This window comes from Tupaia chinensis, unplaced genomic scaffold, assembly GCF_000334495.1.
Source record: "Tupaia chinensis unplaced genomic scaffold, TupChi_1.0 Scaffold141044_1, whole genome shotgun sequence".
NCBI classification, from domain to species: Eukaryota; Metazoa; Chordata; class Mammalia; order Scandentia; family Tupaiidae; genus Tupaia; species Tupaia belangeri.
Window position 1 is genome coordinate 133,418 of NW_006200910.1, and position 15,405 is coordinate 148,822.

The window sequence follows — 15,405 nt, forward strand, 5'->3', positions numbered from 1 at the left end:
TGTGTCACATGTGTTTGCTAGGAGGGTATTTGGATTGATGAGGGTCTTTGGTGATTCAATAAAATGTGGGGGGAAAATGGTATAGAAATAGATAACAGAGACAGTGTGGGAGGAGAACAGGAGGTGGCAGAGGGTAAGAGAGGGAACCAAGGATGGGGGAGAAAAAGCAAAACATACAGAAAACAAGAAATGGAAGATCATTTGCTAATAATAACATGTTTGTTGATGTGCTTGATTGAGACAATATACAGTGTACTCTGGATGGAAAATCTCATTTTGTATGCTGTAATGATGTACAGTGAATGAATGCAAATAAATAAATTGGAAAAAAAATGTATGTATCAAAAATATAACAGGAAATAAAATGTTTCTTTAGTGTTTTAAGACACATCATGTTTAGGGCTATCAGCTTATATCAACAGAACATTAAAGGGGCCAGCAGGTGGCACGGTGGTTAAAGGAGCTGGACTCCCACATGACCAACAGCAGTTCAAGTCCTGGGCCTGGTGGCTTGCTTTCTTACTTTCCTTCTCTCTCTGTCTGATCAAACTGGAAAATAATAAATATTTAAAATAACTCTTAAAAAAAAAAAAACTAAATAAGGTGAGAAGACTATGAAATTTTGATATAAAATGTTTCTGTGGGAAGCATCATGGTTAAGGTGCTAGAGCCCACATGGCCAACTATGCAGTTCAAGTCCCAGACCCGGTGGCTTGAAAACATGTCAAAGGGACCAATAGATGGCATAATAGTTATATTGCTGGAGTCCTGGATCAGGGGCTTAAAACTCACACTGGGCATGTGTTCATGTGGGCCTGAGATCCCAAGAGGAGAATGGAGAAGGGACTGCAGCATAGCCATCCACTCTGGGGCATGATTTCTTACTTTCTTCTGTCTCTCTCTGTCTCTCTAGGAAAGCACATATGCTCATAGTAAAAACCTTTAAAAAAAAAAAAAAAAAAAGGAAGAAAAAATAACATGACAGACATATGAGTGTGCATGCCCAAAATTCCAAAAGGAGAATGAAGGAGAAGGAACTACAGCATGGTCCCCCCTACTCAGGTGACTTCTCACTTTTCCTCTCTCTCACTGTCTCTGGCAAGCACATGTACCCTATTGGCAAATATCTAAAAAAGTTTCTCAAGCAGACTTTTTTCCCAAACATCTGCATTAATAGATAAAGATAACATAAAGAGATCCCTAAGTGTGTTCCAAAGAGCTTTTATTCTTTTGGAAATCAACCCCACCAGAGTCTATCCAGCCTCATGGCCTTGTGCACGTTAGGGTCTGCAAAGTTCCTCCCATACTGCACGCTTCTCCCAAGCCTTTCAACTATGCCTAGCAAATTAATACTTATTATTTAGATTTTTTTCTCTCTTTGCAATGATCACAATTAATAGATCACAAGTAATAACTTGCTTAACAGCTGCCTCCCATATTAAATTACAACCTCCACCATGGCAAAACCCCACTGAAGCACCTGCCACAGGAACTAAACATTTATTAAACATAGGCATTACATTTTTGTTTGTTTTTTAGAGGAAGAACAAAACATTGATACTAAAAAAGAAAAGAAATAGCATGGAACTGCACAAACATCATTGCTTCATTCAAAGTAAGACACACACAAACTTCCTGCCCCACTGGTTTAAACCAAGATTCTAGGCCACAAAAACAAAGATAAGCTTAGCATACTTTTTTTTTTTCTTTTTTTGGAGAGGTTTTTGTTATAGGGTGCGTGTGCTCACCAGACAGAGACACACAGAGAGACAGAAAGCAAGAAATCACCCCCCAAGGGGGATGGCCACGTTGCAATCCCTTCTCCTTCATTCTCTCGGGATCTTGGGCACACATGCACACGCACCCGGCATGAGTTTAAGCCACTGGGTCCAGGACTCGAACCACAGTCAACTACATGGGAGTCCAGTGACATAGCCATTACGCTAACTCCTGGTCCCAAGTTTGGCATATGTTCTTAAAGAGGCACCATAAACTTAAAGGCCAACAGAAAGCAAAGCAAGATAATAGATCACTGAAGCAGCTGAATGTTAAGAACAAAAGCACAAGCATGATGATAAATAACAAAAGAAAATCTGGCCTCAATGTCCAAGGACATTCCTAAGATGTAAAAACTATGGCAAATCATAGTACTTAGGACTCATCTAAGCAGAAGTTACCTGCTACTCATAGCTCCAGGCAACTATAGCTGATAAGGACTAGTAATGCCAGAAGATAGATAGTCATAAGAAATTACCCTGTTTTTAAAATCTGTCAAATTAATTCAAATACAGAGCTGGCTTTATAGCCCACTGGTTAAGGAAGCCAATCCCACATGGCTGAACACAGCTCAAATTCTAAACCCAGAGGCTTAAAATAATATACTCCCGGTGAATATACATGCCCCAAATCCTAAAAGGACTGAGAAATGGAAGAGAAGGAATTGCAATATGACCACACCTCACTGGAGGGGTACTTCCCCCCCCTTTCTCCCTGGCAAGTGCATGTTCCCTTTAGCAATTAAGAAAAAGAAAGAAAAATGTATTTCACCACCTGTGCAGGCCAAATAAAATCTATCTGCAGGCCAAAATAAGACTACCAATTTGTGGATTGTCCTAAAACATACAATTTACTTAAATATTTGGGAGAAAAAAAATTTCTGCCTACAAAATTGAGGCCAGCCTATGGGCTGGTGGTCAAGGGAGCTGGATCCCACATGGCAAATGGTTTGAGTTCTGGCTCTGGAAGACTGAAAGACATGCCAGGAACATATGTTCATGCACAGGCCCAATATAGCAGTAAGAAAAGGAGGAGAAGGAATTGCAGGGTAAATACACCCCCTGGGGGGGCTATTTTCTCCCTCTGTCTGTCTGTTTCTTTCTGGCAAGTTCACATGCCCTCTACAAAAGTAGGGGGAAAAAAGGAAAGAAAAACAGAGTATAAGATAAAACATACCCAAAAAAAACAAATATTCATTTTTAGGATAAATCAACTGTTTTTTAACTATCTCAAGCTACATTCTCCTGACTACCTCTTCTTTCTACCTCAAAACCCTGAGATTCTTAAAGGTGTCTATATTCTCCTTTAACCTTAGAGAAGATTAGAGAAGATTGAGAAGCACTAAATAACTAAAAAGAAAGATGAGGGGGGTCAGCAGGTAGCACAGTGATTAAGGCGCTAGACTCCCACAAAACCAATGGTGGTTCGAGTTCTGGCAGCTTGAAACTGATGCTGGGTGCATGGGCATGTGTGACCAATATCCTGAGAGGAGAATGGAGAACAGACTGCAGTGTGGCCATCCCCTCAGGGGATGATTTTGCACTTTCTCTCTCTCTTTGTCTCTGTCTCTCCAGTGAGCACACAAACCCCATAGCAAAAATCTCTCTTAAAAAAAAAATAAGAGGAGGGATTTGAGAAAGGATCAGGCTCAAAGCCCAGTTCTGTCACTTTGCTAGAAATGTACCCTACAGCAAGTTATTTAAATCTTTGCCCATCAGCCTCCCCCCCCATATAGTGGAAGTAATATAATGTCTTCATTGCTTTAAGGATAGAAGTACATGAGATATATCAAACGACAAATATACAGAAATGTACTCCAAAAATCAATGTTTTAAAGACACACATAAGACATGTTAAAAGTTGAATACTGTATAGAGTAAGAATTAAACATTCTAGATCTAAAACTAGTGTGGTACTTAGGTTAGTAAGTGGAAAGCAAGCCTAATGGCTTTGATAATATACCTAAATATTTTCTAGTGATACTTTTCTATACTTAGAAGTCATATTTACTGCTTATTTTGTTTTACAGACGCAAGGTAGATCACAATCTGAATAATGCAGGTATAAGAAACAATTAATACCTACACAAAAGAGATTTTAGCTTTAGCTATCGGTACTAATATAATACTGAGTAATACAATCCCAAATCCTCCTCTCTAATCCACAAAAGAAAAAAAAGATCAATCCCTTTATCCTTGGGGTAAGGCAACAAGTACAGATAAAAAATTTTGAGCTGTGGGACCAGTAGTTGGCGTAATGGCTATGCCACTGGAATCCCATGTAGTCCACCGTGGTTCAAGTCCTAGACCCGGTGGCTTGGACTCAGGCCAGGAGCATGTGTGTCCGTGTCCAAGATCCCAAGAGAAGAATGAAGAAGGGATTGTGGCGTGGCCATCCCCACTGAGGGATGATTTCTCACTTTCTGTCTCTCTGTCTCTTTCTGGCGAGTGCCCTACAGCAAAAAAAAAAACCTCTAAAAAAAAAAAAATTGAGCTGCTAGCAAATTTAAATAAATGCCAACAGAGGTTGGTATACCTGCTTGTCCTATTTGGCTGAGGTAACTGTTCAATGACCTGACTGATGGAATCACATGGGTCCAAATGAGAAGAATCCATAGAGCCTGAAAAAAATAAGTGGTTATTAGCACAAAAGGCATTTACTATCAAATTTTAATAAAAATTCATGAATATAGACATTACCAATCTAACCAGCTATGTTAGAATATAACTTTTGGAGGCCAGCAGGTGTGGTTGTGGATAAGGCACTGAACCATCACATGGAGGACTACAGTTCAAGTACCAGACCTGGTGGCTTGAAAATTACACTGGGTACATGTGTGAGCATGCCCAAAATCCCAGAAGAATGGAGAAGGGATTGAGGAGTGGCCATCCCCCTTGGAGGTCATTCTCACTTTCCACCTCACTGTCTCTTTCTCTCTGTATCTCTCCAATGAGCACACATGCCCTATGGCAAAACCCTTAAAAAAATATCAACCTGAGTGCCTATTATGTACCAGGTAACACACATTCATCACACCCACGTAATATTTAACTTCACTCAGCTCTGACAAGAGCACCTAAAAAATGCAAAGGGGGCTGTTCACATTAAATACCTCACCTGTAGCCTTGTTTTCTCTCAAACGTTCATTGAATCCACTATTATTCTCCCCTTGTTCTTCTCCAGTTGTTTGTTCAGGATTTGACACATCATCCTAGAAAACACACATACGTAACAGCTCCACTGTATAATGAAATAGTCCAAAATGAGATATATTTTTTGTGAACATGTTGATTTCGTTTTTCTTTTTATAAAGTATTATTTTATTTAACTTCACTTATTCATTTATTTATTTTAAAGTGACCGGAGAGGGACAGAGAAAGAGAGAGAAAGTGAGAAAGCAAGCCACCAGGTCCAGGACTCAAACCGAGGTTGGCCATGTGGAAGTCCAGCACCTTTACCACTACACCACCTGCCTGCCTGCCATTGATTTAGTTTTTTCTAACCAACCTTATCCAAAAGATAGTGATCTCCTAAATACTTAGGTTTGCTCCTTGATCTAGACTGAAAACAAAAATCTGCTCAGTCATTTTCAAACAAGGTATCACTCACCAATACAGGGTTCTCTTTGTGAGTCTGCAGATTAGGAAGGTGTCGAGATAGCATTCCAAAGTGAGAACCAGAATCATCTTCTAGAACCTGGCTTTCAGGCTGAGAATCTTCAATTATCAGGCAAGGAGTATCTTGCTGAGAGAAATCTGAATCCAACTGACTTCCAGTAGGGTCCATCTGCTCCCCTGGAATGGAATAACAAAAGATCAGTCCTGTGTAACCTACCAGCCTACCTCTTGCAGTCTGAACCTAAATAATGGGGCGGAAGTACAAGAGCTGGGAAAGGGGACCAGTCCTGAGTCCCTCCAATTAGAACATTGCATTTATAATCGCTGCAAGCACTTCTTTCCCGTCATACCTCTCAGGCCCCCCGTTTCCTCGTTATTTACAGTAAGACTACCTATCCCTCCCTCCCAGTTCTTTTTCATCACCTTCCCCTAGACGCCCTTTCCCCTCCTTCCTAACCTTTCTCTTCCCCGCCCCTTTTTTCATTCCCCTGTAACTCTCCCTACGTCCTTCTGGCGCCTCTACCGTCCCCCCGAAAGGCTGCTTCGTAGTCTCTATTCGCCAGAACCTCCACAGCCCTTTGGGCGCCTCACGACCACCCAGCCTTCCGAGCTACAGCTTCCCCACCCCCTCCTCGGGGCCCTCCAACCCCTTCCCCGTCACCGCCGCCATGCTTGCCACCCCGCCCCCCTCCGGTCAGCCATCCCTTCGGACCCGAAACCCAAGTCTTCAGAACCAACTGCGCCCCCATTTTCCTCCCAACAGTACCAGGCATCCCGGTGGGAGGTCCCTCGCGCTTGAGCTAGAGGTCTCTGCACGCTCCCCAGGTCCTCCAGCTCGATCCCCAGGTCGCCGCTGTCGCCACCGCCGCCACCGGCCTCGAACTCCCCCTTTTCCCGTCACGTCACGCAGTATCTGATCGCCCATTCGCTGCTGCTGCCCGCCACTCAAGAGATTCTGTGGATGATAGGTGGCTGGGGTGGGGGTGCCCGCCCCACGTAAGAAAAAGGAACACGGCGGCGCGTTTCCATGGCAGCATGGACGTTGCAGGCCCTCCCACTAGTACAGGCAGAGAATGACAGTATCCTTGAACCGAAGGGACCTTGAGAGGGCGTGAAATATATTCTTCTGCCTCCAGGACGATTGTATTTACCGCTACTCAGACATTTGAAAATCTCTACCTGCTTTACATTGTTCATGCACCTTGAAGCCCCTTCCTTCATCCTCTTCCTTGGAAAAGGGGCGAGTTTCCCGGCTTTCTAATGAAAGGGCAAAGAAAAAGAGGTTTGAGGATGGCTAGCACTTTAGAACTGGTGAGACGGAAGAGAGAAGACTCTTAAGGATCTACCTGTATGAATTAAGATCACTTTTGTGGGTCTCTACCTAAATTCAAGGGCCTCATAATACATCTCTAGCAGTTTTGTGTTTTGTTTTGCTTTTTTACATTGCTTGAGGGCCACAGCAAGCCATATTTCTTTTCATTGACTTTTCCAGCCATTTCAAGCTTCACATTTCTTGATTGTTGCCCCTCTTTGGAGATTGTAGCCTACAGAGACCAGAACCCCCTGCCATGTTCCCATTTATTTTTCTCTTTAAGAATTACTTTATTTTATTTATATATTTTTTATTTGACCAGGGAGGGACAGAATGAGAGAAAGAGAGAAGAGAGAGGGAAATTGAGAAAGCAAGCCACCAGGTCAGGGCCTTGAACAGTGGTTGGCCATGTGGTAGTCCAGTGCCCTTAATCACCATGCCATCTGCTGGCCCCTCATTGTAATATTTCTATAACTTACTGATATTTGTTACCTAACATATCTATCAGATAATTAATCTTGTGAATGTCCTATGTACACTTGAGAAGAAGGTATTTCTCTATTATCAGATCTGATATATACCCATGAGCTCTACATTAGTGATTATGATATTAAGGTGTTACTATTACCAATTACCATGCCCCTTTATGGGCACCTGCCATCGGCACCTTCCATTTAAAGAACTGAGCAGAGCAGTTCTCAAACTCTGAAGAGGACAGCTGCCACTCTAACTAGATGAACTCAAAGAATCCCTCAAACTCTGAGATTCTATTACCCTAGTTATGGTAACAATGTCTTCTAGAGGGTGTGGCAACTGTGATAATGAAGTAGGTCCCATGAGATATATGTGTTCACGGGAGTTTCTTGTTTTTCATTTAAATGGATGTGGGACAGAATTGTAGCCAGAGCAGCTGTCACTTGGGAAAGCCCCTAGCACAGTGTCATGAACATACGCAGCAGGCACTCAGTAAGAGATAGTTTTGTCTGCCTACCACAGACTCAGAACTATTTAGGCTCAGCCCAACGTTGATTCTCCATTTATGTAAATAGAGGATTTATAGAATTCAGCAATATAGCAATTCAGCATTACATATAGGCTAAGCTGAAGTCGAGCTTCCAACCAATCTTCTCCCTGCCTCTATAAATTACAGTGATCAGATTTTCCAAACCCAAAAGTCAAACATCTTATGTGAGTATATGTTACTCATGGAAACAAAAAGTATGACTCTTTAAATTGTCCACAGGGCTGGCAGGTGGCATGGTGGTTGTTAAGGGCACTGGACTGTGGTTTGAATCCCAGACTTGGAGGCTTCCTTTCTCACTTTCTCTCTCTCTCTCTCCCTCCCCCGCCCAGTCAAATTTGAATAAATAAATAAACTTAAATAAAATAATTATTTTAAAAAACAAAAAATTAAACTCCTGAAAAACCTAGAATTTATTAATGTTGTAATTAGGATATAATTAGGGTCTCCAGATGTTTTATTAGTGGTAAAAAATGAAATGGACCACACAGAGATATATATATCACTTTCTTTTTTTAGAGAGAGGTTTTTGCTATAGGGCGCGTGCGCTCGCCAGACAGAGAGAGACAAGAGAGACAGAAAGTGAGAAATCACCCCAGAGGGAGTGGCCACACCATAATCTCTTCTCCTGGGATTTTGGACAGGCACTCACATGTGAGTTTAAGCCACCGGGTCCGGGACGCAAACCACAGTCGACTACGTGGGAGTCCAGCAACATAGCCATTATGCTAACTGCTGGTCCCATCACTTTCTTTTTTAAAAAAGATTTTGGGCATAGGACATGTGCATGTGACAGAGAGGAGAGAGACAGAGAAAGGAAAGTGAGAAATCACCCCAGAGGGAGTGGCCACACCATAATCTCTTCTCCTGGGATTTTGGACAGGCACTCACATGTGATTTTTCAAGCCACCAGGTCTGGGACTTGAACCACAGCAGACCATGTGGGAATCCAGCACCTTAACCACTGTGCCATCTGCTAGCCTCATATTTCACTTCTTAATCTTAAAATCAATATAATTAATTCCTTTTTTTCTTCGTTTCCAATGATGCAAAAGACCAGTGCGCCCCAATAAATGTAATCCTAAAGGACCAGGTCAGGTCAATATTAACCATATTATGGAGACCAGTAGGTGGCATGGTGGTTAAGGCACTGGACACTCCCACATGGCTGACCATGGTTCAAGTCCCAGACCTGGTGGCTTGCTTTCTTACTTTCTCTCTCTCTCTCTGTTTCTCTCTGGTCAAATTAAATGGATGAATAAATAACATTAAATAAACAATTTTTAAAAATATATCAACTATGTTAGATGAGTTTGTCTGCTTAATTTGAGAGGGCACAAACAAACAGGTCCTGTTATATGCAAATTGCAATCTGATTCCCATAAAAATTCTTTAAAATCTCAACTTTTCACTCTTCTTTTCCAACCCTCCTCAAGCAAGACATAAGCAAGTCTTCTTGATTATTTGACAAACAACTGTATTTGTCAAAACTCATAAAACTAAAAAGTATAGATTAAACCTCAAAATAAATGACTAAAAATAAGCACATAAATAAATTAGCAGGAACCGTTCCCATTACTAAACAAAACAAGAATCTTTAAAAAAGAAAGAAAAAGAAAAACAAACTGTGAAGAAAAACTGTGAATTCCTTGTTAGGCAGTGTGACAATTAATCATTAACTTATCCAGGAAGATCAGAAAATACAGGTAGAATGGGTACCCACTGAGGTTTATTGACTAATTACAGCTAGGTGAGTCAAAGACCTTTATTGACTCCTGGACTACAAAGGACTATCACAGCACATCTCCCTATCTACAAGTACTTTTTTATCCAAGCTGCTTTAGACAGAGAAAATCTAATCTACCTCTAAAATCCTCCCAGAGAAGACAATTCCATCACACCCTATGTTAAACTTGCTTTAAAATTGAACAAACCTCATTGTCAAAATTTTTTCTTCTAATCATCTAAGTTAAATCCTTTACTCTAGTACTTAAAGCCATTTCCTCTGATACTGTGTTTAACTGGTATCTTTAAAACCTGGATAGACTCATTAAGTGGTGATCATCTCATTTGATCCAATAATTCTGTCATAAATTTTAACAATTCAAACAACAAATGTATATACTACATGATTTACTAATAGTTTGTCAGTCTTTTCCTGAGGTCTCCTCACAGACTTCCCTAAGGAAAAGAATCCCAGTCAGCTTAATCCTCCACAGGTACTAGTCACCAACCTTTTAGTTTACTTCATGGTTTTCCCCCTGGAAACTTAGTTTTGGAGCTCAAGGGCATAGAAGTCTACTGAGGGTAAATACCAATTTAATGACATGAATGTAATGATATATCCTTTTTAAGTTGTAATGTTTAAGTATTACATGCTGATTTATAGTTAATCTAATTTTTTTTTTTTTGAGAAGTTTTTGCTATAGGGCGCATGCAATCACCAGGAAGACAGAGGCAGAGAGACTGAAAGCAAGAAATCACCCCCTGGGGGGATGGCCAGGCTGCAATCCCTTCTCCTCCATTCTCCTCTCGGGATCTTGGGCATGCATGCACATGTGCCTGGCGTGAGTTTAAGCCCCCAGGTCCGGGACTCGAACTACAGTCGGTTACATGGGAGTCCAGCGACATAGCCATTATGCCAACTGCTGGTCCCAATTAATCTATTATAGATTCTGATCCTTAAGCTGCTTTCTGTTGCACTTGGATTTACGCAATCATGTCTACTCATATACTAATGACATAATTAATTAAAAACATGTATAATCAACTAAAACATGTATTACATTTGTACTATGTGACAGGTACTTTGCTTTTCTTTTTAAAGGAATTATTTAATTTTATTTAGCAATATTATTATTTTACAATTTGGTACAGGGGCGGGGCACATATTCCCACCAGAGAGAGACTGGGAAAGTGAGAAAGCAAACAATCAGGTCCAGGACTCAGAACATAGTCAGCCATGTTGGAGTCCAGCATCTTAACTACCATGCCACCTGCTGGTTGGTCCTGGTATTATACTGTTTTAAAGTCAGTACCTCACTTAATAGCCACTAGATCTAGGAGGGTTACAGATGATCGAACAAAATCTTAGAGAGAGAAAATAATTAACATTTCTCAGAGCTAGTAAGAGAGTCAGAATTTGAACCAAATCTGTATAACTGAGGAGTTTAAAGAATTATTTATTTAGTTTTTATTTATTATTATTTTTAAAAAATTATTTATTTATTCCATGATTAATATTTCCTCCTCCTCCTCTTTTTCTTCTTCTTCTTCTTTCTCTCTCTGTCTCTCTCTGTCTCTCTCTCTCACTCTCTCTCTTTTAAATTTGAACAGAAAAAGAAAGGGAGAAAGCAAGCTGCCAGGTCCAGGACTCAAATCACAGTTAGCCATGTGGGAATCATCCAGTGCCTTTAACCACCACACCAGCTGCTGGCTCATTATTATTTTTTAATTTGCTATAGAGCATATGCACTCATCAGAGCGAGACAGAGAGAGGGAGAGTGAGAAGACAAGCCACCAGGTCTGGAACTCCAACACCAGTGGACCACGCAGGAGTCCACCAATTTAACCACCATGTGGCCTCAACTGCAGAGGTATTATATATCTGTGCTTGAGGAGGAGCAGTGACAAGTTCGAAAGAGTTGATATAAAGCTTTTATTGGAGTATAGTTTTATTTGAATACTGAATATAGAAATTCATAATAACGAAATAATGTGGAGGCCAGTAGATGGCACAGCGGTTACATCACTGACTCCCACATGGCCAATCACGGTTCAAATTCTGAATCCAGAGGCATGAAACTCACAACAGGGCATGTTGCTTGCATGCCCAAGATCCCAAGAGGAGAATCGAGGAGAAGGGATTGCGGCATGGCCTTCCCTCCTGGGAGTGATTTCTCTGTCTCTCTGTCTCTCTCTTTCTTGCGAGCCCACGCACCCCATAGCAAAAACTTCTCAAAAAAAAAAAAAAAAGTGAAAAAAATCAGAGAAGGGACTGAAAAGTTATCAATTCTACCTCCTTATAAAGGAGGTAAGTAAACAAATATGGGATGACATAAACTTTGAAAGAAAAATTGTTTACAGTAGTCAATAATTATCTGTGGAGGCTGGTGGGTGGTGTGGTCGTTAGAGCCTTGGACTCCCACATGACTGACTATGGTTTAATACCCGGACCCGGTGACTTGCTTCCTCGTTTTCCCTCTCTGGTCAAATTTTTAAGTAAATAAAATTAAGATAAATAATTATTTACAATATAATCATAAATAATTTTATGTGATACTCTATTAAACTCCTAACTTAAGAACAATATGCTTATAGATACTGATAACCCCTGCAATTGGTGTGTATCTTATCAATATTTTTACAGAACTTTCTCCTATTAATTTTCTTTCTTTTTTTTTTCCATTGCCAGAGGGCATTAGTACTTGCCAGAGAGAGAAAGAAAGTGAGGGGCATGGGCCACAATGGGCATGGTCATGCTACAATCCCTTCTCCGTTTCTCCATCCTGTCAGGATTTGGGGGGCTGCACCCGGAGTGTTTCTCAAGCCCCTAGGGGTGGGATTCAAACCATGGTTGGCCATGTGGGATCCAGCTCCCTTAACCATCATGAGGGCCAGCCTTACTTAATTTTAATTCCCTCAAATGCAAGGCACCATTCATCTCCATGGTGGTGATAGAGAAGAACAAGTGTATAAAGATGAATAAAATGTAGTTCCTATCTTCAAGAAATTTACAATCTATAGAGGAGATGAGACATGTATGATATCAGGGCCGACAGGTGGTGTGGTAGTTAAGGTGCTGGAGTCCCACATGGTTGACCATGGTTCAAGTGCTGGACCTGGCGGCTTGTTTTCTCAATTTCTCTCTTTCTCTCTCGCTCTGTTCCTCTCTGGTAATTGAAATAAAGAAAGAAATAAATGATGTTAAATAAAATAATTTTTAAAGACGTTATTTTAAAAGACATGCATGATATTGCGACATTTGGTTTTCCTCCCTGTTACCTGGCACACAACTTAAAATATCTGAAATCTCCAAAGTGATGTGTTTTTGTGTGCATGCTGATTGACTGCTGGTGGGCCACTCATAGGTAGTTTTAGGATGAGAGGTGGTCACTCGGAAGACCAAGACAAGATAAGAATGGTGGGACTTTCAGCCTTAATTCCTAGCCAGGAAAGAAAGAGGAACTGAAGGCTTCCTGGTCACACTGGGTAAGGATGTAATCAGTTGTGGCTATGTAATGAAGTTGTTAGCTAAGCAGGAAAATTAGCATAAGTCTGAGTTGTTTTTTAGGGACAACACTTTGAAAAGAGGCCTATAGTTATAATCCAACTTATGATCAGATACAAATCAAAAGTTCCTGACCTTTGCTGACCTAGTATGATAATACAATAATATTATACTAAAATTTACACCTCCATAGGAGCAGAAGTGTCTTTAGCATAACAAAGGGAAGTGTAAGGAAGCATGATTTACTTCTGCTTATGAGCCAGAGAGACCCTGCCTCGACAAGGACCAAACCATGAGAGTACTACATGCCATGTCATGAGGATACTAAAAGGCCAACATGGTAAGGAGCTCAGACATCCTGCCAACAGTGAGTGAACTGTCTGGAAAGCAGATCTCCAGCCTCAGGCAAACATCTGATTACTGAACCCCAACTGACATCTTGACTACATCATCTTTTTTTTTTTTTTTTTTTTGGAGAGAGATTTTCACTGTAGGGCGCGTGCGCTCACCAGACAGACAGAGAGAGACATAGAGACAGAAAGCGAGAAATCACCCCCCAGGGGGGATAGTCACGCCACAATCTCTTCTCCTCCATTCTCCTCTCGGGATCTTGGGCACGCACGCACACGCGCCCGGCGTGAGTTTTAAGCCACCGGGTCCGGGACATGAACCGCGGTCGACTACGTGGGAGTCCAGCGACATAGCCATTACGCTAACTGCTGGTTCCCTTGACTACATCATCTTGAGAAACTCTAAGTCAGAACCACCTAACTAAGCTGCCCCTGGATTTCAGATCCTTAGAAACTACATGAGATAAATATTTGTTTATTTAAGCTGCTAGATGTTGGGGTCATTTGTTCCAAAGTAACTTATAGGTATTGATAATACACTCCCTCAATAAATCTTACACATCTAATCATGCCTTGCAAGGCCTCTGCTTCTTAGGAGATCCAACTAACAACTAACTTCCAACTTTTTTTTTTGAGATCTGATCTTATTTGTTACTCTTATAAAATCTTATTTTTGCCTGGACTCAGATTTAGAAGTAGAATCTCTCAGGACAGCCTGTGTCTCTTGGCAATCTGTTTCTGGTGTTTTTCTTTGGCCTCATTCATTCTCTTGGTCAAAAATTTAGCATATTTTGCTGCTTTTTCTTTTTCTTTTTCTTTTTTTTTTTTTTTTTTTTTTTTTTGAGAGTAATACACTGGCATTTGTGTTCCATGACAGATGGAGTCTCAAGACACTGAGTCTTGGGTGCTTTCGTCCTAGGTATCTTACCTTCTTTGTGTAGGGCTTTCTAATGCATTGGTGGCCAACACCTTCCTTAGAGAGGTTGAACAGCTCTCAGATTCTGCTGACTCTTTTGGTCCCAGGTGATGAGGCACCATAGTATTAGTTGTGAAATATCCTTCTCTCCTCTTTAAACAATAACCAAGTTGAGAACACCCAGAATGACATCCATAGTACAACCCCAAACCGATTTGCACTTTCTTTCTCCAGTTCTCCTTTGTCTTACAACAGGAATGTCAGTTACTCAGTAGCAGGTGGACACAGCCATTGGTCAAGACACTCTGCTTCATGTGGAAACCTTGTCATTTCTACCACCGATTCAACTACATAACATTTCTATTCTTTACCCCAAATATAAGCAGCAACTTCTGACAGAAGCTACTCATGAAAACTAGTTTCATGGGACTAGCAGATGGCGTAATGGCTATATCGCTGGACTCTCATGTAGTCGGCCATGGTTCGAATCCCAGACCCAGTGACTTAAACTCAAGCCGGCCACGTGTGCGTGCATGTCCAAGATCCCGAGAGGAGAATGGAGGAGAAGGGATTGCTGCATGGCCATCCCCCTGGGGGGGAGGGGGAGTGATGTCTTGCTTTCTGTCTCTGTCTCTCTCTGTCTTTCCAGCAAGGGCATCACCCTATAGCAAAAAACCTCTCCAAAAAAAAAGTAGTTTTATGTTTGTGTTCTTTTTTTTTTTTTATAGACCACAGATTAGTTTATTTTTAACACCCATCATGCCATGAATTCATAGGGAATAGGTTCCAGTAGCTCAGGCTCCGTTCCATTGGTTCTCACAAAGTGTGCTTCTCTGGGTGGAGCAGGCTGGCGCTTTAGTTGAACCCAGGTACCTTTTTCTTTGGCTTCTTTCTTTTTCTGGTCGTTTTCCTTCACACGTTTTAGGAAGCTATCTCTGCTCTTAGAATGCTTAATATGCTCAATACGCACATTGATTCTCTTGGCAAGAATCTTGCCCTTAACTTGTTTGTTCACAACAATGCCAACAGCATGCTGGGTAACATTGTAGACTCTTCCAGTTTTGCCATGGTAACATTTGTGGGGCATTCCTTTTTGAACAGTACCCATTCCCTTAATGTCTACAATATCACCTTTCTTGTAGACTCACATATATGTTGCCAAAGGAACCACTCCATGTTTTCT

The 15,405-nt window shown here is 41.2% G+C and overlaps 1 protein-coding gene across 1 annotated transcript in view; it reads right to left on the reverse strand.

Moving 5' to 3' along the window:
- Positions 1-6,302, reverse strand: part of TP53BP1 (tumor protein p53 binding protein 1) — a 106,828-nt gene extending 100,526 nt beyond the window's left edge. Inside the window, exons 1-4 of the mRNA XM_006162855.3 lie at positions 6,160-6,302; positions 5,386-5,570; positions 4,894-4,987; positions 4,312-4,396 (exon numbers count right to left, since the gene is read on the reverse strand). Of these exons, the coding sequence (XP_006162917.1) occupies positions 4,312-4,396; positions 4,894-4,987; positions 5,386-5,570; positions 6,160-6,166 (371 nt within the window). The 5' untranslated portion in view covers positions 6,167-6,302. The remainder of the gene's footprint in view (positions 1-4,311; positions 4,397-4,893; positions 4,988-5,385; positions 5,571-6,159) is intronic.
- Between the last annotated feature and the right edge of the window lie 9,103 nt (positions 6,303-15,405).